The sequence below is a fragment of the Lemur catta genome, chromosome X (assembly GCF_020740605.2).
Source record: "Lemur catta isolate mLemCat1 chromosome X, mLemCat1.pri, whole genome shotgun sequence".
NCBI lineage: Eukaryota > Metazoa > Chordata > Mammalia > Primates > Lemuridae > Lemur > Lemur catta.
The window spans coordinates 24,574,241-24,602,071 of record NC_059155.1 but is presented as its reverse complement, the minus strand read 5'-3'; the positions used below and the strand labels follow the sequence as shown (position 1 = coordinate 24,602,071).

Here is a 27,831-nt window from a genome sequence, read left to right as displayed (position 1 = left end):
TTACCTTTTCCAGGGAATTAGTCCAATAAGATAAGTAAGCCCTCATCAATGCTGTATTGGGTTTATTAATAGCATCTGTGTCTATTTTTAAAAGGAATATTTCAAGACAAATCAGGTAAATAAAGCTTTCAAACACTTTATTTAAATTTGAAAGATCATGAATGATTCAAAAAAGCTTTCTTCAAAAAAGTCTCTTGTAAAGGAACATGGAAACACAATTCACATGTTTAGGATTATCCCAGCATGAACACATTAGACAGAGTAAAAATTAGTTATACCTATTAAAATTTAAACTCAAGCTACACACAATTAAAAATTATTTAAACATAGGCATTTAATTTTGACAGTAGGTTTTCTGAATTCCTTTACAAGTCAACGTCATGTTCTTACTTCAAGAAATGGTAAGCCACCCACAGTGCATTACTGGGGCCATACTCCATCTTTGTACTCCCATAGCATCCATGTTAAATGCTCAGAAATCAGATCTTGCCAGCACACAGAGAATGGCTCTGTCTCTTGGCAGTTCACTGATTACTAACCAAGCTCACCAACACTCATGTACAACCCAGAATTCCAATTTATTAGCTTACAATGAAGCTTAGCCTTTTCCTATGCACCATGGACCAGAGTATTTGTGTTGATTCATTCTGCCTCAAAAGACAGATCTACCTACACATGGGGAATATCACATATGTACTGATCAACTTCCATTATTGTTTTCTTGTCCAACTTGAGGTGAGCTACCTGAGGGCAGGGCCCAGATATTTTTACTTCTCTACCCCAGTGCCCTGTTATGCTTGTTGAGTGAATGAATTCTGTGAGCCCTGAAGCAACGTGACATATAATCAATCACAAAAGTCATGAAAATATAAATGTAAGAAGAAAATACTGCATAAAAATCTGACTCTAGCTTGTTTCAATCACTTGGAATTGTTAAAAATTAATGTAACCGTAAGCTTTCAAATGGTCTTCTAGGGTTACCCAAAAGGGAGGAATGCTTACAAATCAGTTATTCATGAGCCACAGCTGTGAAGTTTCCCTTCAAAATGAGGTTTTACATGTAGTAGAAACAACTGGGGCAGAAGTAAATGAAGAAAAGGAAGATCTACTCCATTGTCTTTCTAACAGAATTTCAAACACTGTAGCATCAAATATGGTAAACATCTATAGTATATTTTAAATGATGGGATTTTAAACTCCAGATTGGTTTGTGGATTACTGTCCAACATCAGAACACTAGGCGAGAAGGTTGCTTTCTTCACTCTTTATCTAGCACTTATTTTAGCACACAGGACACAGGTTTATAAATTCCAAAAGAGCCAAAGCTAGTGGAGAACTGCACGTGACAAAGATGAGTGACACCAACCAACTTCCCACTATACAATAAAGCAAGACATTTGAAAATCAGTAACTACCAAATACTATTCCAGTAAAAATACAGCTTTTGACAAAAACTGAGGATTCTTTTTATTCATCTGTGGCAAGAATTGACATTAATCTTTTATAAAGTATTCATTATGTTCTGAATTGTTTCCCATTTGTAAATATAACAACTGAAAATAATCTTTGGAATTATTTTTTGTTCCAATCCTCATTTCAAAGCTCCTCATTATCTACAAAAGTCCATTTCAGTTTTGACATCAGGCTAGATGCTTCCATTACAGGACTAGGATGGTTTTAGAAATGCATTAGTAGCTCACTGACTGTATTATCTACACTATACAGAACTTAGCATATATTTAAATTATTAAAATAAAATACAAGGTGTTTTATTTTTCTTCATGGTGCTTTCAGGCAGGCATCAGGATCTTCTCTTATCCCTAAAGAAAAATAATAACAAAAACTAAGAAAAGATAAACTTACAAACTATTAAAATTAAAAGATTAACTCAAACATAAAATTTCCAACTGCATAAATCTCACAATGATATACCTCAAGCAACTATTATTTAAAAATGAGTTATAAAGAATAGAATACTGGGCAGAAAAGAACAATTAGCCAATTTGTAAATTATAGCTCTATTTACATTTCTATTATAAAGGCTAACTATTCATTAATTTAATTCACCACTTGAGTCTAATTGTCAGTTTGTGCTTGAGCCTGGGTCCCTATCAAAAAAAATATATAACAACTCATTTTCTTTTATCATAAATATTTATTATTTCAATCAAGGCCTGTCCTCTTACTCCAAGCAAATGATAAACCCCTTTCAATAGAGGAGTAAACTGTCACGTACACTTAGCTACAGACGTTGGTTGGTATTCATACACTAAAATAGCTTTGCTCAGGAGAGGTAACAATTTGTGCAAATGAATAATAATGTCTGATAATTTAATTTCCTTTGCTACAGCAAAATTTCATTAATTAAAGCACCACCAGTTTTGAAATCAGAATCACATGGGCCAGGCTAACATTAGCCTTTACATCCGTGAAGGCAAAAAAGTTTACTAAGCATAAGCCGGGCGCAGTGGCTCACGCCTGTAATCCTAGCTCTGGGAGGCTGAGGCGGGTGGATTGCTCGAGGTCAGGAGTTCGAGATCAGCCTGAGCAAAGAGTGAGACCCCGTCTCTACTAAAAATAGAAAGAAATTATCTGGCCAACTAAAAATATATATACAAAAAAATTAGCTGGGCATGGTGGCTCATGCCTGTAGTGCCAGCTACTCGGGAGGCTGAGGCAGTAGGATCGCTTGAGCCCAGGAGTTTGAGGTTGCTGTGAGCTAGGCTGACGCCACGGCACTCACTCTAGCCCGGGCAACAGAGTGAGACTCTGTCTCAAAAAAAAAAAAATATATATCAAAAAAGTTTACTAAGCAGAGGTAAAAGATGGCCTATATGTTCTCTGAATTATACCATCCTTCAAATTATTAATATTTGTGTCTGAATTAGTGAAATGGCACTTAGGTATCTATAAAAGGAACTGGAGAGAACAAGATGAGACAGACAAGAGGGATTAAAGCATTATGGGCTTATAGAATTTTTGATATTTTTGCAGACTTTTATTAAAAGTTTATAGTATAGCAGATTGAAATTATAGCATGTAGTCACCTCTCATGAGATTTGCTGACTACATCGACTTTCTCACTGCATTTTTCTTACAGAGCTTCCAATTGATTATATGGTTACGAGTAGGTTGACTCATAACTCTGAGCTTCTAAAACCTGTCAAAATTAATAGTAAATCATACCTGTAGTACCTTGTGTATTTCTAGCTGAGGACTTCTTCTCAACGGGATACTGAAGAGGTATTACAATGCCTTGATCTGGCTTCTGAAATGCTGAAATGAGATTTTTTATTTTCCGGAAAAATCTTTTATTTACCCCAGGTGCTGTCTGGAAAATAAAAGGCCAAGTAAATTATTTACCTACCTCATAATGATATAAAAATGCCTACAAAATGTGCGAGGGATGCTTAGAGAGGTAACATTTGTGTAACTTGTTCAAATATTTGAAAACATAAGGAAGAACGAAAAACAACATTCCAGAAGAGCTTACTTTGGTTGGCTGAATTTCCCAGCAAGAGGAGCTAATGAGCTGTCATTTCAGTTCTCCCAAGGGTGGTATTCGTTTGTACAAGCTCTTGCTCATCGCCCTGCCCTTCCTGCCTGCTACCCATCAGACATCCCAAACCTCTAAGGGTACACAGGCCATTAACCATAGTGAATTCACCAACAGAGGGGATGCAGTTAAACACAGAAAAAACACAGATCCTACAGGTCATTAATAAAAACCCTGAGGAACAAAAAAAAAAAACCCCATCCTTCCTGTTATCATTCCACAATACAAAACGCTACACAGAAAATTAAAAATTGGCTGTTATGATACATACAATGCATGGCTAGTTAGTCCTCATACTCTTGTAGCTCACAATATTTCCTGTCTCATCCTTCACATTAAATTTTTTCCTCCTTGGAAAGCTACCCTATTCTCCCCCAAATTCCTCTCACTTCACTGTGACAAGGTTTTCTCTATAACATGAAAATGAAAAACTATATAAAGTCACCTTTATTTATTTATTTGTGTGTTTTTAAAGAGATTGTTATTTGCAGGTGACTATTAAAATGTGTTCCTTTCCTGACATCAGTTCTCTGGCAAAGACGCTGCCTGAAATCAACAACAATTTCTTGCAAAAGCTTATGAGCCAAGCTTTAGGCATCAGCCCAAAAATGTCATTTTACATAAAATAAAATAGTATTGCTATGAGCAACTGAACAATGACTAGTATTTTTTAGAAAGTTGTTTTTGAGCTATTCCATCTGGAAGATTTTTGATGTGGGAGCTGTTTGTTTTTTAGCATTTAATGAGAAAACATGAAGGCTGGTATGCAGACTTCTGTCAACTAGGCAGTGTGCCTGAGATAACACACTGCCCATAGTAACTCTCAGTCACTTCCTATGCTGGGTTAAGTAATTTTTCATTGAAAACACTGCAAAAGTTCTTGTTAGTGCTAAATTAGTGTCCACTCAAATGCTCAGAGGAGATGTAGAACACTCTCCCACCCAGCTCCACCCCTATGGCTACAACACTTTCCTAAATCTCTATTGAGACCTCATCCAAAATAACATTCTTGCAGAAGTCCAAACAGTTCTTTGGCTCCAGGATAAAATCTCCAAATTGTAATGGCAGGCAATAAGCACAAATTATCTCCATATGCCTTCCTTAGAGTACTTTTTCATTTTCAAAGCACTTTCCCACCTTTTTCCCCCAATATTTATTTCCTCAAAGATTAGCAATCGTTGGCTGATTTGGTTTTCCTAGACAAGCATATCTAAATGAAAAAAATTAATCTTGCCCAAGGTCACACAGACAACCACAGGCAGAACTGGCTCTGGATCCCAAAACCCAGTCTCTTGCCTTTCAGATTGGGACTGAACCATATAGGTTCTAGTCAAGGCAGAGTCACCAACCAGAAAAGAAACTATACATTCCCCCAGTGCAGAAAGATTTCAAACCACACATCTTTTTAGTTGTTCTTGTAGCTTATATAACCATTTATCAACAGAAGCATCATTTTTTATGGGGACTGATATGCAGTTAACACTTGATTATCCATGCTAACAGAGAGGAATAATAGCACTGGATATATAGAAACAGTTTGAATTTAGGATTCCATGTTTCATTAGCAAATGACTGACCTAATTTATAGTGCTTTGCTTAGGTTAACAGGTAAAATTATTTAGCATACGCCGATCTCCTGATGATCAAATACCCAGAAAAGCCCATAGGCACTGAAGTCAGCAGGGGAAGTCAGTAAGTATATTTCTTACAATGTACTACCAGCAACACACATATCATAAGTGAAAGATGACTGTATGGAGAATTCTCTGAATTCATGATTTAGCAAAATTTTAGCCTGATTCACACAAAAGAAGTTAATACACTAGGCAATGATCTAATCTAAAAGTCTAACTAAGACTAGAAGTACCGATTATATTTGTCTTTCATAATTCAGTGGGCCCAGGGTTCAATTTCATTCCATTTTTTGAAACAAATCTCAGTCTTACCTAGATTTCTAGCACAATCTTTGCACAGAGGATGGTGTGCTACCACCTTGATTTTTCCTGCAGCATGGCAAACTAAAACACTGTTCCAAAAAGCAGTGTAAATACCTATCATTTACCCGATTTTGAAAATACAGTTACCACAAGAATTATATCACTGACAACTCCCATCCTGTTGCTGAACGCAGCTATTGTTCAAATTTGCACTTTTCCCATACTGTCACCTCTTAGTTATCCATGGAAATGTTTTAGATCACAGCTGGTCTTCAATATGCTCTAGAGAAATTCATCCCAGTCAGGTGATGTAAGCTCTGAGATACACATTAATTTAATATTCACCTTAACAAAGCATAACTAAGAAGGTAAATTTAGTAGATAGAAACAATGCAATATGCATTTTAAAAATTAAGGAATTATTGAACTGTTTTCTATTTGGGGATAATCCATTCCAATCTTCTGCTCTCTTGGTGCAGATAATTACAATATTATCACATAAATGAGGTCAGATCAGACAACAGGATGAGAGGGCATCTATATTCAATAAGCCCTCCCCTCCTTAACATGACCACAAGCATGTAACAATGTGCATATGATGTTATACTTGAAATGGAGAAAAGCAAATTGAAAAACAAGGTTGCTAAACACTAAGAATTTAAGATGCTTTTCATAAAGAATATTTTTCAGCAGCTGAAGGGTACTTCTCTACGGAGAATGACTATTTCTGGTAAAATCATACACAAATATGTATGTGTGTTTGTATAGAATACACACAACACTCTTCATAATAAACTGTTTGATTTCTTATTCAATCATCTCTGCAGTGATAAAGAAAATTTTAAAAATAAACAGGTATAGTTTTGAGTAGAAATGGTACTGCTTTTCCTTTAGGCAGTATTACAGTTTTAAGTATCCTGTTATAAAGTAACAATGTGCTTGAAAACTTGCCCTAATTCATCTTAGCACTTCAAAACGTTTGTAGTCTGTAATTTGTACTTTCCGGTTTACTGAATTAGTAAAGTTTAGAGCTATTTTCATTTTTTAAATCTAGACTTTAGAGTTTCTTAAATGTATACATTAGGCCAAGCATGGTGGCTCATGCCTATAATCCTAGCACTCTGGGAGGCCAAGGTGGGAGGATAGTTTGAGCTCAGGAGTTTGAGACCAGCCTGAGCAAAAGCAAGACCCATCTCTACTAAAATTAGAAAAAATTAGCCGGATGTGGTGGTATGTGCCTGTAGTTCCAGCTACTCAGGAGGCTGAGGCAGGAGGGTCGCTTGAGCCCAGGAGTTTGAGGTTGCTGTGAGCTAGGCTGATGCCATGGCACTCGCCTGGGTAACAGGGTGAGACTCTGTTTTTTTCTTCAAAAGAAAAAAGAAAGGAACATTTAATGATTAAAAATGAAATAAAAAATTTAAAAAAATATTAAATGTATAGATTGAATTAACAGAAGCTGATATTAATATTTTCAAAAGCTAAAATGAAGTATTTTCATTATAAAGATGCCTGTCTTAAAGAGTCAGAAACCAGAAGCATTTGAGGTCCAAAGTTTCAGTTGTAGAGACCTCTGCGATTGATAAGATGTGATATACTACCCTGGTACATGAAAACAGATTCATTCTACAGGCATTTCTTACAATGGTACAGGGGCTTTGAAATCTTTTCAAAGCCATAAAGAACTTTTTTTTCTAATGAAATTTTATTCAGAGCCCCAGTTTATAAGTAAAATAAAGGAAACTACTGCTCAGATTGAAGCCAAAGTAGGTACCCAGAAACATACCCTCTTACTTCTTCCTCTTCCTCTGCAACCCCCCCAGGCAGCCCCGAGGTCCCCAGGTAAAAGAACCCTAGGATTCTGCAGAGCACGGTTTAAAAAAACACTGCTACGCTTCCTTTTCTCTATTCCGCCTATCCATATCCTCCCTACATGGCTCAGATGAGAGTCCTGCCTACTCACATACAGCAGCATTGATCATCCTAACACTTGGGAAGCCCTCCCTTCTTTAAACTCCTGTGATAAATAACTTAGCACTTCACTACGTACAATCATATTGTTCAGCAATTTTCAGGAGTTTACATTTTTGAGTACTCACTATGTGCCAGGCCCTTCTTTACATGCATTATCTCATTTATTCCTCCAAATGAGCCCTGTGACTAAGGGATTATTTGTAGGTTACGATTACAGATGAAGAAACTGGTTGACAGTAAAGTTAAGTAACCTTCCCAAGGTCATAGACCTATCAGGGAGGATGGGGGACTAGACCTGGAACTCAGATCCCCCTGACAACAAAGCCCAGGCTCTTCCACTGCTGTTTAACTTCATATTATATCTCCCCAAGGGTATCATTGTCTCTTGGAAAACAGGCATCATGTTTTTTAATACTCCATAGCACCAACACTCATATTAGCATCATTTGGTAAATAATTGCTGATTTAATTATTTTGTCTATCTTTTATGTGCTTTCTAAAATTTCACATAGGCACTAAAAGTTTGACACAATATTTCAACTTGTTTATCTTTCCCCCAAAGCGATACTACTCTACACATGGTGGCTGCATAGGACTGGGACCAAAATTCTCTAAAGGCTTATTAATGATCCATGAACAATTTTGGATTGGAGCTTTAGTCATTTAAATCTGATGACTATTTTAGTAATGTATTATTTGACTGCTCTTTTATAAAACCAGCCTAAATTTCAAACACCTCCTTGAAACGCACAGAAACAAAAAATAAATAAAAGAGCTATACCTCAGCACTCCAAGAACCTGTTTCTGTCTGGGACACTCGGTATGTATAAATGTAACCTTGATACCTGTGAAAGAATAAACTTCCATTACTGAAAGATTCCAGAAGAATAATGAATGCTCTAAATTTGAGTTTACTACCACATATAACTGTTACATATACTGGAACACATACATATGGTGTCGTTGCATTCATAGGAAGCAAAGCCCAGCAAAATCTAACTTGCTTTATTATATTTGCCCAATCACAGTTTCCAGTGAGACTTAATCTTTTCATTTTTTTAAATGTGGGAGCTCACTCTGCTAAGAATCTGTGTAGTTGAGAGACTGCTTGGACCAGAAACTAGGGGTCTGTTGTAGTTAGTAAAAACCATAAATTATTAGTTTGAACAAACAATAGACTTATTATTTTTAAGTACATATAGAGTCTTAAGGTGAAAATACCTCACTGGGACAAGACACTATCAGGCACACTTAAATTAGTAACATAATATTAATTATAAAAACAATATAATAGTAATACTAAAAGGACATAATACAATAAGAATATAATAACTATATTCTTATATTACTATTATAGTGTAACATACAGTAACAATATTACTACAGTTATGTGTGACTTAATGACAGGAATAGGTTCCGAGAAATGTGTTGTTAGGTGATTTCATCATAGGAACATCATACAGTGTACTTACACAAACCTAGATGGTATAGCCTACTGTATACCTAGGCTATATGGTATAGGCTATTGCTCCTAAGCTACAAACCTGTAGAGCATGTTACTATACTGAATATTGTAGGCAACTGTAACACAATGGTAAGTATTTGTATATCTAAACATACCTAAATATAGAAAAGGCATAGTAAAATATGGTATAAAAGATAAAGAATGATACACCTGCTTAGGGCACTTATCATGAATGGAGCTTGCAGGACTGGAAGTTGCTCTGGGTGAGTCAGTGAGTGGTAAATGAATGTGAAGACCTGGGACATTATTGCACACTACTATAGATTTTAAAAACACTATAGGCCGGGCGCGGTGGCTCACGCCTGTAATCCTAGCTCTGGGAGGCCGAGGCGGGTGGATCGTTCGAGGTCAGGAGTTCGAGACCAGCCTGAGCAAGAGTGAGACCCCGTCTCTACCAAAAATAGAAAGAAATTATCTGGCCAACTAAAAATATATATACAAAAAAATTAGCCGGGCATGGTGGCTCATGCCTGTAGTCCCAGCTACTCGGGAGGCTGAGGCAGTAGGATCGCTTAAGCCCAGGAGTCTGAGGTTGCTGTGAGCTAGGCTGATGCCACAGCACTCACTCTAGCCTGGGCAACAAAGTGAGACTCTGTCTCAAAAAAAAAAAAAAAAAAAAAAAAAAAAAAAAAAAAAAAACACTATACATTTGGATGACACTAAATTTATTTAAAGTTTTTTCTTTCTTCAATAATAAATTAACCGTAGCCTACTGTGACTTTTTACTTTATAAACTTAATTTTTTTTAACTTTTTGATTATTTTGTAATAACACCTAGCTTAAAACACAAACGCCTTGTACAGCTATACAAAAATGTTTTATTTCTTTATATCCTTATTCTATAAGCTTTTGTCTGTTCTTAAATTTTTTTATACTTTTTTGTTAAAAACTAAGACACAAACACACACATTATCTACACAGGGTCAGGACCATCAATATCACTGTCTTCTACCTCCACATCTTGTCCCACTGGAAGGTCTTCAGGGGCAATAACACCCATGGAGCTGTCATCTGCCATGATAGCAATGCCTTCTTCTGGAATCCCTCCTGAAAGACCTTCTTGAGGCTGTTTTACAGTTAACTCTTTTTTTTATGAGTATATTCTAAAATAATGATAAAAAGGCCGGGCATGGTGGCTCACACCTGTAATCTTAGCATTTTGGGAGGCCAAGGTGGAAGGATCCAGGAATTCGAGACCAGCCTGAGCAAAATAGCAAGACTTCATCTTTACAAAAGATCTTTCAAAATTAACCAGGCGTGGTAGTGTGCACCTGTAGTTCCAGCTACTTGGGAGGCTGAGGCAGGAGGATTGCTCGAGCCCAGGAGTTTGAGGTTGCAGTGAGCTATGATGATGTCACTGCACTCCAGCCTGGGTGACACAGTGATACCTTGTCCAAAAATAAAATAAAATAAAATAAAATAAAAATTATAAAAATTGTAGTATAGCCGGGCACGGTGGCTCATGCCTGTAATCCTAGCACTCTGGGAGGCCGAGGCGGGTGGATTGCTCAAGGTCAGGAGTTCGAGACCAGCCTGAGTAAGAGCGAGACCTCATCTCTACTAAAAATAGAAAGAAATTATCTGGCCAACTAAAAATACGTATAGAAAAAATTAGCCGGGCATGGTGGTGCATGCCTGTAGTCCCGGCTACTCGGGAGGCTGAGGCAGTAGGATCGCTTAAGCCCAGGAGTTTGAGGTTGCTGTGAGCTAGGCTGATGCCATGGCACTCACTCTAGCCCGGGCAAGAGAGCGAGACTCTGTCTAAAAAAAAAAAAAAAAAAAAAAAGTGTAGTATAGTAAATACATAAACCAGTAACATAGTCATCTATTATCAAGTATTGTGTGCTATATGTAATTGTATGTGCTATACTTCCATACAACTGGCAGTACAGTAGTCTTGCTTATACCAGCATCACCACAAACACATGAATAATGCATTCAGCTATGACATTATCATGGCCATGACATCACTAGGCAATAGGAATTTTTCAGCTCCATTATAATCTTATGGGACCACCGTTGTATATGCAGTTCATTGTTGACTGAAATGTAATTATATCACACATTACTGTATTACTATATTACTCTACATTATGATATGGTAGTAATAGTAATTTGAATTAAAATGAGTGCTGCTAAAGTACTTGAAAACAGTTTGTCCTTTTAGATGGTGTAAACATTCTCTCCCATAACTCAGTTTTTATGCATATAGTATATCTGTATAACTGATTTCATGCTAAGAGTTTTATATACTGTATTAGTCTACTCAGTTGCCATAACAAAATACCATAGACTGAATGGCTTAAACAAAAGAAATTTATTTTCTCACAGTTTGTGAGGCCGGGAAGTCCAAGATCAAGGTGCCAGCAAGGTAGGTTTCACTCTGAGGCCTCTTCTTTTTGCTTATGAGCGGCTGACTTCTTGCTGTGTGCTCACACACCACTTTCTCTTCTAATAAGGCCACCAATGCTATAATATTAGGGCCCCACACTGATAACCTCATGTAATCTTAATTACCTCCTGGAGATCCTATCTCCAAATACAGTCACATCGGAGGTAAGGGATTAAACATATTTTGAGGGGATACAATTCAGTCCATATCATTCCATCCCAGACACCTGAAATCCATGCCCATCCCACATGCGAAATATATTCATTCCATCCTAACAGCTTCAAATGAAATTAAGTCATTTCAAACTTTAGACTCAACTCTAAAGTCCAAAGTCTCATCTAAATATCATTTAATCAGATGTGGGTGGGGCTCCAGGCATTATTCATCTTGAGGCAAAATTCCTTTCCATCTGTGAACTTATGAAACCAGATAAGTTATATGCTTCCAAAATACAATGGTGAGACAGGCAGATAGGAGAAATTGGAAAGAATTAAGGGGTGACAAGTCTCCAGTAAGTCCAATATCTAGCAAGGCAAATTCTATTAGATCTTAAGGCTCAAGAATAATCATCTTTGATTCAATGCTCTGCCCTTCAGGCCCACACTGGGACAGCAGCATCTCCCCCACAACTCCATGGGGTGTAGCTTCACTCTTTCAGGAGATGGCCCCACCCATGTGCCTCTGTTGAGTGTCACTCCCACCCTTTGATACCAAGGTAGAGGTAGCCTTGTCCCCCAGGCCTGTGCACTCTGGGCCTGTAGTGGGAGTGGTAGCCCTGGTGATCTCTGAATCGCCTTCAGAGTCATTCTTCCCTTTTCTTGAAGGACAAAGCATGTTTGCTGCCAAATAGCTACATCATATTGTCCTGTTCCCTTTGGTCCAAACTCTATTCCTGGCTTCTGCTGAGATGGCTAGTTAACATCATGGGTAGTTTCCTTAAGAAGTGATAGTCCAGCCACTCAATTGGTGTTCTCTCCAGAACAAGCTCATTTTTTGCAATATGGATAAGCTAAGAATTTTCCAAATCTTTAAGTTCTGGTTCCTTTTTGCTTAACAATTCCTTCTTCAGTTCATCTCTTTCCTTTTGCATTTTACTATAAGCAGTCAGGATGAACAAATCCATTCCTTCAACACTTTGCTTAGAAATCTCCTCAGCTGAAGTTGATTAATGGGTACAAAAATGTGGTTTGATAGAAGAAATAAGGCATAGTGTTAGATCAGTAGGATGACTATAATTTACAATAATCTATTGTATATTTCAAAATAGCTAGAAGAGAATAATCTGAATGGTTCTACCATTAAAAAAAGACAAATATTTAAGGTGATGGGTATCCCAAGTGCACTGATCTGATCTTTATAATTTACATGAATTGTTAAATTATCACATGTACCCTGAATCTATATACATCTATTATGCATCAATAAAAAGAAATCTCCTTAGCTAAATATCCAAATTCATTGCTCTCAAATTCTACCTTCCACAGAATACTAGAAAATAATTCATACAAGTTCGTTGCCACTTTGTAACAAAGATCGCCTTTCTTTCAGTTTCCAATAACACGTTCCTCATATCCATCTGAGACCTTACCAGAATGAACTTTAACATCCATAGTTCTACCAATATTCTATTCACAGAAATCTAGGCTTTTTCTAGCATGCACCTCAAAACTCTTCCATTACCTAGTTCCAAAGCCACTTTCACATTTTTAGGTATTTGTTACATCAGTACCAAAATCTGTATTAGTATGCTTGGGCTGCCATAACAAAATACCATAGATTAGGTGGCTTAAACAACAGAAATTTATTTCTCACATTTCTAGAGGCTGGAAAATCTAAGATCAAGATGCTGACAAGGTGGGTTTCATTCTGAGGCCTCTTCTCTTGGGTATTATTAGGCAGCTACCCTCTTGCTGTATGTTCATATGACCTCTTCTTTGTGCATGCATTCTTCTGCTTCTCATAAGGTCACCAATCCTATCAGATTGGGGCCCCATCCTTATGAACTCATTTAACCTTAATCACCTCCTAGAGGTCCTATCTCCAAATACAGACACATTGGGGGTAAGGTTCTAAACATATGAATTTTGCTGGAATAAAATGCAGTCCATAGCACATGCATTATTTCCATTGGACCCCACAAAAAATGCTAGCAATTTTATATTACGAAGTTAATTTTATAGATGAGGAAACTGAGACTTTGAGAAGTAACCAAAGCCAGACTAGAGATGAAGCAGCAGAGATGGGATCTGAATCAGGCTCTTTGTCTCTAAAGCCCCAGCTCTTGCTCACCACACTGTAATGGATACAGATTATTTATTATATTTTAGTATGTATGATAATGTCACTTAACTTGCCTAATAAGTCTTCACTTCATAGAACAGGTAAACTTTATAATGAGTTATTTCAGATTTTGAATCTGAATCTGAATCAACATGGTTTTATTTAATACATTTCTGATTGCTATTCTTGGGTACAAGTTTGGGTCAATAGAGATCTTTGGTTAGGACACACTAAACTTTGGTTAAAATCAATGTGTTTACAAACAGATGGTCATACTTAAGTCATTGAACACATTTACAATTAACTCCCTTTGGAATTAAAAGTCTTCAAATATGTGGATTACATTACTATATCTTTAATCAATATCCATAAGTACTGATTATTTAAAAGACAAAACAGAGCTAAAACACTCTAATCAGGTTTGTGACACTGAAAAACGGTCAATTTAACTGCTGGTATGATCACATGAAATGTTTCATCTTTGTTATGAAGAATTGACAGAATATTGAGATCATATATAAAATAGTTTGATATATGCCTATATACAATATGCTGAATAAATCCAAAATATTATAGTGTTAAAGTTTTTTGTCTTTTTAAGCAATTGAAATCTACCTCAAAGCCCACTGATTTCAGTAAGTACTCTACAGGGAACAAGGGGAGAGCTTTGATTTCCATTTTTCACCATGGGAACTCGAAACATAAGCCTTTAAGTGATTTTCTTAAAGCCACACAACAAAATGGAGATAGAAGCAGGGCAACATCATAAGTCTTTAGTTCCATTTTCCCTATGGGAAGCAATTAATGGCCATAATTCAGTATCATTAAGGTTGAGGTGGAAATACATTATTTAAAATCTCAGCAAAAATGCAAGCAAAATGGTAAGCAACTTGTTTTCCACTTTCTCAAACAGTGGGTCTCTTAAAAAAAAAATACAATGAATCTATCTCCCTACTATCATTCAGCCTCATTTAGTCAAAATAAATGAGTCTGTTTTGAGAATTGTTTCCTAACGAATCTGATCTTATCTCACTTTCAGTTAGGCAGCAGGAACCTGAGTACCACTTCAAAAGTTCTTACCTCCTTCGGTCTCTGAACAACCTGCTGTCAATGACATACAAAACTTCTCATGATTAACTCATCTAATATTAACAATTTCCTTTCCCCCACAAACCCCTCAAATTTCTGAATGAGCAAAATTGTTTCACCCCTCAAATAAGACAGCAGCTCATGTCTTCCACTTTCAAGTTGCTGAAGTAACTGACCAAGGATCCCTTATAGTCAACTCTCATTATAAATATGTCATGGATGGAAGAGATCTAAAACAGTGCAACTCAAATTGTATTCCCAGGGTAATAGCATCACCTGGGAGCTTGTTAGAAATGTAGAATCTCAGGCCCCACCCCAGACCTGCCGAATCAGAATTTTTACTTTAAAAAGATGCCCAGGTGATTTGTATGAACTGTAAAGTTATGGAAAGACTAATTATAATGTAAAGAGAATGCCTACACCTCACTGGGAATATTGTTAGCAACTTTCCTGATGTCAATCTGGCTTTTTTCACCCACCAAGGGTACTTCTGTGCCACCTCCTCCATAGTCACTCAGTCTATGCTTTCAGAATGCAATTTTATTTTAATATGAGCTGAAGTTTTGTCAATCATTTTAGTCTTCATAGAGCAGTGTTTCTGAACCATTTTCCCCTTATTCCCAAACAAGATTTCATAGCTTTATTTTCTATAGCTTGTATTATAAAACAGTGATTTTTATAACATAAAATTAAACTAAAATATTGAATATACTTTTTCAAACTATACATATCATCTTCCTGTCCATGGAAAATCACTGTTCTAGAAAACAGACTGAAAAGTTGTAACAAGAGCTATAAAACCGTGCATATTTTTGACCAAATAACCTTCCTTATATTCATACACTCCAAGGAAACAAGTCAAAATGAAAAAGCAATTTTAAAAAGATCTTCACAGTAGTTCTATTTGAATAGTGAAAAAAAAAAATAAGGCCGGGCTTGGTGGCTCATGCCTGTAATACTAGCACTCTGGGAGGCTGAGGCAGGAGGATGGCTTGAGCCCAGGAGTTTGAGGTTGCAGTGAGCTACAATGCCACCACTGCACTCTACCCAGGGTGACAGAGCAAGACAATATCTCAAGAAAAAAAAGAAAGAAAAGAAATGAAACTAATCTAAATACCTCTAAATAAAGAATTGTTACTCAAAATAAGGAATTGATTTTGGATATGACACCAAAAGTGCAGGCAATAAAAGCAAAAATAGACAAACAAGATTACATCAAACTAAAAAGCTTCTGCACAGCCAAAGAAACAGTCAACAGAGACACAATCTACAGAATCAGAGAAAACATTACAAACCAAACATCTGATAAGGAGTTAATATTTAAAATATATAAGTAACTCAAATGATAAGAAATAAACCAAATAAAAAATGGGCAAAGGCAGGCATGGTGGCACATGCCTGTAGTCCCAGCTACTCCTGAGGCAGGAGGCTGAGGCAGGACGATTGCTTAAGCCCAGGAGTTTGAGGTTACAATGAGCTATGATGATGCCACTGCACTCCAGCCTGGGTGACAGAGGGAGACCCTGTCTCAAAAAAAAAAATAAAATAAAATAAGCAAAGGACCTGAATGGACATTTCTCAAAAGAAGACATACAGTCCCACCAACAGATTATCAAAATGTGGTATATGTATACTATGGAATACTAGTTAGCCACGTAGAAGGATGACTTAATGCCTTTTGCAAGAATTTGGATGGAACTGGAGACCATTGTCCTAAGTGAGGTATCTAAAGAATGGAAAAACAAACACTACATGTACTTGTTATGAAATTGGAACTAACCAATGAGCACACATGTGCACAGAGGGAAGTAAAACTCCATGGAAATCAATCAAGGTGGAGAAGGGAGGTGGGGATAGACAAAAACCTACCTAACTGGTACAGTGAATGCTATCTGGGTGACTGGCACATTTTTGACCTTGACTCCAGTGTTATGAAAGCGATCCATGTAACCAAAAACATTTGTACCCCCATAATACTTTGAAATAAAAAAGAAGACGACGACATACAAATGTCCAACAGGTATATGAAAAAAATGCTCAACATCACTAATCATCAGGGAAATGCAAATTAAAACCACAATGAAATATCACTTTACACCTGTTAGAATGGCTATTATCAAAGAGATGAAAGACAACAAGTGTTGGTGAGGACGTGGAGAGAGGGGAACCTTTGCACACTGTTGGTGAGAATGTAAATTAGTACAGCCATTATGGAAAACAGTATGGAGGTTCCTCAAAAAATTGAATATAGAACTACAATATGATTCAGCAATCCCACTACTGGGTATATATCCAAAAGAAGTGAAATCAGGCCGGGCGTGGTGGCTCACACCTGTAATCCTAGCACTGTGGGAGGCCAAGGCGGGTGGATCGCTCGAGGTCAGGAGTTCGAGACCAGCCTGAGCAAGAGCAAGACCCCCGTCTCTACTAAAAAAAAATAGAAAGAAATTATCTTGCCAACTAAAATATATATATAGAAAAAATTAGCTGGGCATGGTGGCGCATGCCTGTAGTCCCAGCTACTGGGGAGGCTGAGGCAGGAGGATCGCTTAAGCCCAGCAGTTTGAGGTTGCTGTGAGCTAGGCTGATGCCACGGCACTCATTCTAGCCTGGGCAACACAGCGAGACTCTGTCTCAAAAAAAAAAAAAAATTAAAATTAAAAAAAAAAAAGAAGTGAAATCAGTATGTCAAAAAGAAATTTGTAGTCCCATGTTCATTTTAGCATTATTCACAATACGCAAGATGTGGGATCAACCTAAGTGTCCATCAGCGGTTGAATTGATAAAGAAAATGTGGCATATACATACAGTGGAATACTATTCAACCTTAAACAATGAGGAAATCCTGTCATTTGCAACAACATGGATGAATATGGAGGACATTACATTAAGTGAAATAAACCAGGCACAGAAAGACAAAGATCACATAGTCTCACTTACATGTGGGATCTAAAAAAAAAGTTGAACTCATAGAAGTAGGGTTTAGAATGTCAGGTTAACAGAGCTGTGGTGGGAGAACAGAGTGAGGATTGGGAGATGTTGGTCAAAGGGTACAAATTTTTAGTTAGGAGGAATAAATTCAAGAGATCTATTGCATAACATGGTGACTATAATTAATAACAATGTATGACATATTTTTTTCTGAGACAGAGTCTCACTTTGTTGCCCAGGCTAGAGTGCCGTGGTGTCAGCCTAGCTCACAGCAACCTCAAACTCCTGGGCTCAGGCGATCCTCCTGCCTCAGCCTCCCGAGTAGCTGGGACTACAGGCATGTGCCACCATACCCAGCTAATTTTTTCTATATATTTTAAGTTGTCCAGCTAATTTCTTTCTATTTTTTAAGTAGAGACGGAGTTTCACTCTTGCTCAGGCTGGTCTCAAACTCCTGAGCTCAAACAATCCTCCCACCTCGGCCTCCCAGAGTGCTAGGATTACAGGCATGAGCCACCGTACCCAGCCTAACAATGTACTATATTCTTGAAAATTGCTAAGAGAGTAGATTTTAAGTGTTCTCACCACAAAAAAATAAGTATGTGAGATAATGTATATATGTTAATTATCTCAATTTAGCCATTACATAATGTATACGTATTTCAAAACATCATGTTGTATTTGATAAAAATATGCAATTTTTAAAAACCTCCCTTTCATTCTAATATATACAATTATTATTTGTCATTTAAATAATAAATAAATTAGAGAAACATAAGGGAAACAACAGTTCAAAATTATACCAAAATTCAAAGGTATTAGAGTCCTATGTTTTCCAAAAAATTTTTACATGGACTGTGTTGACATAAAATGATAGTATGTGTAAAAAGTGGACACGAGGAGATGCCACTCTGATTACAACTGTTCAAAACTATCTGTTCCTGTATGTACATAAACTAGAAGTAAATTTAAACTAATATAAATGCATTCTTGCGTATTAATTTTCCCTATAGTGACTAATAACACTTTTTAAAGAAAAAGAAGAATTACAATTTGGAGCCTTACAAACCTAGCCTAAGAAATTACAAATTGAAAAAATATAATTCATTTTTAAAAATTGTTACATACCCTTTAGGATTATATTTCCTCTGACTCTCTCCATTAATACAGCAAAAAGAATGTAGTGTAATTTTAACTTCCTTCCTCCAATAACATTTTTTTGGACTTGTTGATAATCTTAGAATTTAAAATTTATCACAAAAAATCCAGAAAATTAATAACTGATAGAGAACAGTGGAGGTTGTTAATTATTGCCATTAATTTATTTTCATAAGTAATATTTTGCATTTTAATAACTACAAAACATGTTAAAATCTAATCTCTGCTGATACTGAAATTTGTCTTTATTTTACCAAAAGCTGTCCCTATCCACTAAAAAAGTATTCAGGTTAGAAATGGACAAGAAGAAAGCAATCTGACTTATTATTTTTTCAAATGGGTCAGTGGTTAGGGACAGATCTTGGTTTTGAACTAACAAAACCACATCAATTCCTTCTTTATACAACTTCAAGGACTACATAAAAGAAAAGGTTTAGCTATAGCTAACTTCTTCATGACACTGCAAATAAAGCTCCTTACGGCCTGTGCCCTCTATGACTATACAAACCAATGCTACATGCAAAATTCAAGACACGATTACAATGTGACTGAATTTTTTTAAACAAATATTTCAGAATCTTTTTATCCACAGGAATAGTATCCTATACAAAGCCATCTATATTCTGATTGAAGAGGTTTCCGAATTTCCTGTGGCTCAAACTTTATTCTTTCAGAGTGAATTTTAATTTTCAGAACAGTCAAAAGTCATTCAGCTTCAAGTCTGATGGTACAACTATGTAATACCAGTTTCGGTGAGTCATAACAATAAATATCATCTATTCTTCCCCTGAACTGCCACATCAGGATTTATTTATGCACCCTTATGATAATCCAACTATGTATTCCAATTATTTATAGATCTTTGATTTATATTATCACACGTATTACATGTTAACTTTATAAATATTAACTCATGTAATAATCCTCATAACAACCCTATGAGGTAAGTACTATCATTATCATCATCACCCATTTTACAGATAGGAAATTTGAGGCACAGAAAATGTAAGGAACTTGCCCAAGTTAAAATAGTTAGTTATGGGTCAGAATTGGAATGGACACCCAGAGGGTCTGGCTGGAAGATCTGGGCTCTTAACCACCATTCATTCTATGGTGCCCTTCTCTTATATTAGAAGGAATGAATTAAGAAATTGACCCTTAAGGCAGTTCCAAAAGCACAGTTCTCAAAAAGGGAGGGAGTCTGCTTGGCCATAGGATTGGAGCTGTCCACTGATGGAGAGGGCAGGGGAGGGAGCTGAAGGGATGAGGCCTGGTGGGAAGAATCCAAAAGAGGTCAACCCAGACTTTCCCTTTACTTAAGCTAAATGACATCTTCAGACTGATCTTGCAACTTTACTTTTACTTTGTCAACCAGAGTCAGCGCTTGGTTTATTTGCCTGTGAATTGTTCATTTGGTGGTTTATGTGTGACAAATTTAATCCTAAATCAGCCTTCAAGCTCACTCTGCCATTAATGGATTGTATTCAGAAAATCCAAAATAATTTTGGTGGTCTAAGTTATCGTGAAAATAAATACAGCGCCAATACACATATCCAGTTGAATTCAAACTCTAAATGTAAGTTAACTTGTAATTTCTCACTAAATGAAGTTAAGTTGTAATTTCAAGTTCTTTGCCACATGGTTTCCCTCCATTACAACTGATAAACTGTAATTTTACTTTTCCCATTTCTCCAGTTCAATTGTTTGATGGGCACCTTATTCCCAGACATCCATTTAAACCTTAAAGGATAAAACGATAACTATACTTTTACCTAAAGACATACATGTCAAATGACTTTATTATATGTCCTTGATGCTAAAAATTATAATAGCATTTCTTCTTCCAAATCTTCGATCAGGTAAGTAGCAAACAAAGTCAGATATGTAAAGAAAGAGGCCAATTATGGAAACAAACTATTTTTCCAAACTAGTTATTTTAAATATTTCAAATTAGTTTTCCTCTTTTCACCATCAAACAATCCCAGTGGGCAATCAGAACTAGCTACATTGAGGGTGAGAAGGGAAGAAATGTGAGAGCACATATGTACCTCAGTGAAAAGTAACTTGAGGTACCAGGAAAACCAAAGAGAATAAGGTAAAAAAAATTTGCATTAATAAGAGCATTCAGTACACTGGATGAATATAAGACAAGTACATAAAATCAATAGCTTTCCTATACAGCTGAAAATATAATGGAAACAGATTCCATTTGTGATAAAAACAAAAAAATCAATACCTACATTCACACACACAATAGCTAGAAATGAACTTTAAAAATGTGTAAGGCCTACAAAAAAAAAACTACAAAACTTGATTGATAGATATAAATGAAAAAATCATAAATGGAAAGACATTCCATGCTTTTAGAAGACTAACATATTTAAAGATGACAATTTCTGCTTAATTCATTAATAAATTGAATGTAATCCCAATGGGATTTTTTTAATGTTATTGATATATAATAGTTGTACATATTTGTAGGGTACATGTGATATTTTGATACATGTATACAATGTGTAATGATCAAATCAGGGTATTCAGGACATCCATCACCTCAAACATTTATCATTTCCTTGCATTGGGAACATTTCAAACCTTCTATTCTACCTATTTTGAAATACACAATAAATTGTTGTTAACTTTAGTCACCCTACTGTGCTACTGAACATTAGAACTTATTCCTTCTATCTAACTGTATATGTGTAACCATTAACCAACCTCTCTTCAGAGCCCCCCATCCTTCCCAGCCTCCAGTAACTATCATTCTACTTTCTATCTCCATACAATCCAGGAATCCCACTAATGGATATCTATCCAAAGAAAAGGAAATCAGCAGCCGGGCGCGGTGGCTCATGCCTGTAATCCTAGCACTCTGGGAGGCCGAGGCGGGTGGATCGCTCGAGGTCAGGAGTTCGAGACCAGCCTGAGTGAGACCCCGTCTCTACTAAAAATAGAAAGAAATTATCTGGACAACTAAAAATATATATAGGAAAAAAAAATTAGCCGGGCATGGTGGCACATGCCTGTAGTCCCAGCTACTCGGGAGGCTGAGGCAGTAGAATCGCTTAAGCCCAGGAGTGTGAGGTTGCTGTGAGCTAGGCTGACGCCACAGCACTCACTCTAGCCTGGGCAACAAAGTGAGACTCTGTCTCAAAAAAAAAAAAAAAAAAACAAAGAAAAGGAAATCAGTATATTAAATGGATACCTGCACCCTCATGTTTATGGCAGCACTATTCACAATAGCCAAGGTATGGGATCAATTTAAGGGTCCATTAACAGATGAATGGATAAAGAAAATGTGCTATATATACACAATGGAATACTATTTGGCCATTAAAATGAATGAAATCCTGTCATTTGCAACAACATGGGTAGCACTGGGGGTCATTATGTTAAGTGAAATGAGCCAGGCACAAAAACACAAATATTATATGTTCTCACTCATATGTTGGGAGTGAAAAAGGCTGATCCCATGGGATTTTTGTAACTTAACAAAATGATTCTAGATTTCATCTCAAAGAGCCAATAGGCAAGAATAGCAAATAATGTTTAAAACTATATTAAAATATTATTGTACTATAGTGTTACTGATATAAGAATAGATCAATTGAGCCACATAGGTAGTCCAGAAACAATAACTGTTATATATAAGAATTTAATATATGGTAAAGTAGGCTAACAAATCAATGAAGAATGGAAGTTCCGTTTATAAATTATATTGGGGTAGCTATCTGGAAACAAAATCAAATTAGATCCTTTATTCAACATCAAAAGAAAATTCCAAATGGAATTAAAGAGTTAAATGTAAACTAACAAAACCATAAATCTACAACAAAAAGCTGAAGTTTTATGACATCTCTGGAGGAGAAAGGACTTTCTGGCAAAGGAAACAAGGAAGCAAAGGAAGAAACCAAACCCAAAGAAAATAAATGATGGATTTGACTACTAATTTATTGTGTGTCAAAAAAAAGTAATGACAAACACCAAACTGATAAAAGATACCTGCAACACATCAACGATTAGTATGCACACATAAACTTGCAATGGTGTTAAGAAAAATAGTAAGATCCAAATGGTTAAATGAGAAAAGTACACTAACAGCCAATTCATTAAATACAATAGCTTAACAACCATATAAAAACACTCAGTCACTAACCAAAGGAACATAAAAAGGGAAAAATAAAGAGATAGAGTGTAAACATAAAATAAAGACAAATAAGAATACCCATTTTTAGGAAGGGTGCCATGAAACAGACACCCTCATACATTATTGGTGAATGTATAAATCGGAATAATCATTTAGAAAAAAATTTGATCATGTATATATCAAGAATCCTAAGCTGTCGGTGCTTTCTGACCTTGAAATTCCACATCTGCAAATCCACTATAAGGAAATAATCATAAATACAAGGAAATCTTAATGTACTAAAATATGAATCCTGATGGAATTTATAATAGAAAATGGAATGATTCAAATGTCTAAAAGTGGGTGACTGGTTAAGGAAAATATGGTATATTCACTAGCTAGCTGGACTATCATGCAGCCATCAAAAATGATGCCTTAAAGTCATTTTTAAGAGCATTATACATGAGTGGGGTTTTGCGTGTTAAGTGGGAAATACAGCAGAATACAATATTGTAACAGCACATGTGTGCTCATAAGCAATTCATTTCATTAAAATATCGAAGAAAATTCACCTAATTTTCAATAATAGTTGTCTTTAGGTTATAAAACTATAGATGATTTTCCCCTCATTAACATTATATTTTTCAAATTCTCTCTACTGAATACGTATAAGGAACTATTTTAATAGATTTATTATACAAAACTCTAGATTTACTCAGAGAAAATGATTGAAAGAAAAACTTCTCATTTTTAATGAAAGTGAGCAATCCTATAAATAGAAAACTCCTTTAGTGCCTTATAAGATTCAATTTTCTAAAACTGAATAGAAGAAAAGGCCATATCTATAAGCTATGATTAGAGGGTTCAGAACTGGGGAAAAGGGCAAGCATAGTTTGAAAGGCATATGAAATGTGTTATTTCTACAATAAAATACAGAAGCTAAAGCCCAACCAAATCTTCTTGGTTAATAAAAGTAAACAAAAGATAGAATGAGAAACTGTTCTGAGTAAATCCTACAATTAATGCATGTTTGTTAGCTATACCTGTTGTTCATGTGTATGTGACACCACTTACATTGTTATTTATACTGCATATTGTAAGGATAAGTGTTTTGGTTTAAAATGAGTACACAGTTTATTTCAAAATAAAATTTGATTCTGTAATTACAGTGTAGTACCAAAAAGAGGGAATGAAATGTTTATCAAAAAGGCCACTTGGCTCAAAAAGGCTGAGAAACTCTGATAAAAGGCAATGTACCCTTGTGTCTTGCCTATGCAGCACAGTCTGGCTATCACCCTAACAGTCTCATGAGACTTTGAGGTCCCAATGTACCATTCAAAAGGGGTCCCCCAATTTGCCTAGTATTTTCTGCTACTTCACAAGTTTTCATGGAAAACCAAGAGTTACAAAAACTGCCTTTATGCAAGATTCATTATGGGTGAATTCCTCACCGGCCTAAATTAATTCTTTATATGGTTCTAACCTATATGGCCAAAAGGCTAAAGTTGTCCTTCTCTCTTACATGTTTCACTTATGGCAATCTTTTGCAGAAGGTAGGTTACACAGCACTATTCCTGTTTTTATAAATATGGAAACTGAGACCCAGAGAATTTGAGTGACTTCCCCAGAGCCACACCCTGGCCTCCTGATAGCAGTCCAAAGCTCTTTGCAGTAAAGAACAGAATTTGCCTTGACAGTTTATTCGTTAATTCAAAAATATTTGTTGAGTGCCTATTACATACCAGGCTCTCAATAAATAAGCCAACAAGCAAACATCAGATAGTTTAAAGTTCCTTGAAGAAAAATAGAGAGAGAGAATGTAACAGGGACAGAGAGAGGGCACTTATCTCAATAGGGTAGTCAAGGAAGTGCTCTCTCAGGGAAGACACAGTTGAACAAATGTGTGAATTGATGTATTTTTTGGCAGAAGGAACAATCAGTACAAAAACCCTATATGGAGAACATACTTGTCTTGAGAAACTGCCCGGAGACCAGTGAGGCTGAAGTCTTAGGTATATCTTGCCACTCACTGTCCCCTGTTTTCCCTCCCCTGGCCAGGCTTCTTTTGTACTTTCATTTTACCTGTAGGTTAAGGAACACAGCTGACATCTCCTCTGTCAGCTTCCCTAAAGCAGTGACTCCCCCTCTTCATTCCTCCACGTTCTTTTGATAAGAATAGAGTCTAAGAATCCTAACTGGCTTTCATTGCCCTTCCATAGGTTCCACTAGGGAAAAACAATAATTAAGCAAAACATAAAGATCTGAGCTCAAGAGATTCAATAGCTTCCATGTATTTCCCTTGAAGCCTTTATGAAAAATGTATTTATCAGGACCTGAGAGCTGCCACAAACAAGGCTTGACTGTTTTTAAAAACCATATACAATGAAAATCCTCTAACACCAGCCTTAGTAAAATCTTTCTTCACTGACCCAGAAAGTTCAAGTTTACTTCAAAATCTTGCAGTGTATCATCAGGTGCTAAACTTAATACCAAGCATTTTCTCTCATTTGGTTTCTGTCTAGAACCTATTGTGCAGGGCTGGTGTTTTCATAGGTGTTTTTATTCTGCTGATGACAATGCTTTAGCTAGGTCCTTCCTTACAAATGACCCCATGAATACTAAAAGAAATCAACTGAAAAGAGAATATAATAACAATACCAACAGCTTACATTTACTGAACATTTACTATGTGTCAAGTCCAGTGCTAATTCTTTTGCATACATTATAGCATTTAATCTTACAATCCTACAAGGTAGGCAGTGATATGATATCCATTTAATGGATGAGAAAACTGAGAGCCTTAGAGATTAACTTGCCAAGGTCACAAGCCTAGCATCTGACTAGCACAGGATTAGGTCTCAGATGTGCCTGACCCTGGAGTTCTGGAGCAAAGATGCAAGTACATCTTATTCAAAATGGAGCCTTAGACTGAGACGTACATAGACAAAGGGCAAAGCTGAATCATAAAAAGGGTGTTTTCCCTCCATACCCTTTATGACTATTGTCAGTCCCAGCTTTTATCATGAAGAGTCCTAGCCAGATGCTGTGGCTCACGCCTGTAATCTGACCTAGCATTTTGGGAGGCTGAAGCAGGAAGATCACTCAAGGTCAGGAGTTCAAGACAAGCCTAAGCAAGAGCGAGACCCCCTCTCTGTAAAAACAACAAAAATCAGCTGGGCATGGTGGTGCATGCCTGTAGTACCAGCTACATGAGAGGCTGAGGCAGGAGGATCACTTGAGCCCAGGAGTTCAAGGTTGCAGTGAGCTACAATGATGCTACTGCACTCTAGCCCAGGCAATAGAGATCCTTTCTTTAAAAAAAAAAAAAAAGGTGGGGTCCTATTTCTTAAACCCCCTGCCCCCCACACTTCTCTAAAGGAAGCTAAATAAACAGATTGAGAGAGGCAGTTTCACTCACACACATCTGCCTCTCAGCATCCCAACCTAACTGGTGTTATATTCTTAAAGTAATGGACTCTGTTTCTTAATCTGCCTCCTCTCACTGAATTTGATGCTCTTCCTTTGGGATGACATTTCCAACTCCATTTAAAGAGAGCTGGAGAGAGGCTCTTCCTTCTCTCCAGGAGCTTACAGTGTCAAATCTGGCCAGTCCACCATCCCAGAACTCCACCTTGCTGGCCTCTAGTAGGGGTCAAAGCAGAAGTCAGGAGTCCGGGTCTTTCTTGCAGCAAAGGTAAATTCTACGCGACATTTCCCCACCCTAGAGAGCATTCTCTGAAGCTACCCCAAAAAGGCCCTGGTGAAGCCCTTCTGGAGAGCAGGAGGCCCAGGGAATGAAATCCCTAGTGAGGGACCCAGGCCAAACCGCGGTGCACCACGGCCCTGGGCTGGACCTGAGGAAGACTTGGGGCTACGGGGTGGACCGTGGAGGAGGCCTCAGTGAGCTCTTGCCATCCACACCCCTGCCCATGTCAGCCCTGGCCCTGGCCCGAACCACCGGAGCCCACTGCCCGCACCCTCGGCAGGCCCAGGCTCAGCGCCGACCTGGGCCGCCCGCCGCCTCATACTCACAGCACACACAGGCAGTACACGCCTGGAACGCTCTCGCTGTCCCTCAGCAAATAGCTGCCGTCCAGCCCCGTGGCGAGCAGGAGCTTCTCCCCTGTTTCCCTGCTGATTTTGCCATGATACACAGTCACCGCGTCCATGGCCCAATGGACTCCTGGGCGGGCTGAGGCAGGGGACAGTAAAAGGGAGATGCCACTGCTACTGCAGCCAGGCACAAGTCAGCCACCTGACTCCCAGGACAGGCAGATGTGCAAAATAGAGAGAAGCACCCGAACAACAGGATGTTGTCTAACTTCCTTAAAACCTCCTGCTCACACTTCAATAAAACCAGCTCAGCAATTTAGCAGCTTCATTCCACTGAACTTGCCGCAGGGTTCAATCTCCTGCCCCCCCCCAACACAGGGTTCATAGGAAGAAGGGAGGCACACTCAAAGGAGGACCTTGCAAGATTTAGGGCTGTACTGCCAACACACACCCTTGCACACAGACAGGGATGCCTGGTAATGCTTCTGTTCTTGCAGTTTTCTCAGGAGCCACCAGGGATGACTTAGCTTAACTAGTCCTCAAAGGGATTGATGATAGAGGCAAGTTGTACATGCTCCCATCAGTATGTGGGCCCATCATGTGGGGCAGAAACATACTGACAAAATGAAAGGACCAAAAGCTCTGAGAACAAAACACTGAAACTATCAGTATTTATCAGTGTGCAATCACTACTGAACATGGCCATGAGGCTCCTCCAGAGTCAGACATAGTATGTGAACAACAAACCTTGGGCACGTTGTTCTTCTCCCTTGTCCTCCTACCTCATGCAATCTTCTTGAGCAATCTTGGTCC

At 37.4% G+C, this 27,831-nt stretch overlaps 1 protein-coding gene across 4 annotated transcripts; it reads right to left on the bottom strand.

Annotated features, from left to right (window-relative positions):
* Positions 1–120: 120 nt before the first annotated feature.
* SH2D1A (SH2 domain containing 1A) lies at positions 121–27,499 on the bottom strand. 4 transcript variants are annotated; one of them, XM_045538889.1, is made up of 4 exons: positions 26,998–27,499; positions 8,246–8,309; positions 3,187–3,331; positions 121–1,820 (listed from the first exon to the last, which is right to left on the bottom strand). In XM_045538889.1, exons 1-4 carry the CDS (start codon positions 27,132–27,134, stop codon positions 1,780–1,782), a joined length of 387 nt encoding a protein of 128 aa, XP_045394845.1. In that variant the 5' UTR covers positions 27,135–27,499; the 3' UTR covers positions 121–1,779. The 4 variants fall into 4 exon arrangements, with proteins under 4 accessions (XP_045394845.1, XP_045394846.1, XP_045394844.1 ...); XM_045538890.1 differs by having other exon boundaries at positions 3,196–3,331; XM_045538888.1 differs by lacking the exon at positions 26,998–27,499 and having other exon boundaries at positions 3,196–3,331; positions 8,246–8,856.
* Positions 27,500–27,831: the final 332 nt, after the last annotated feature.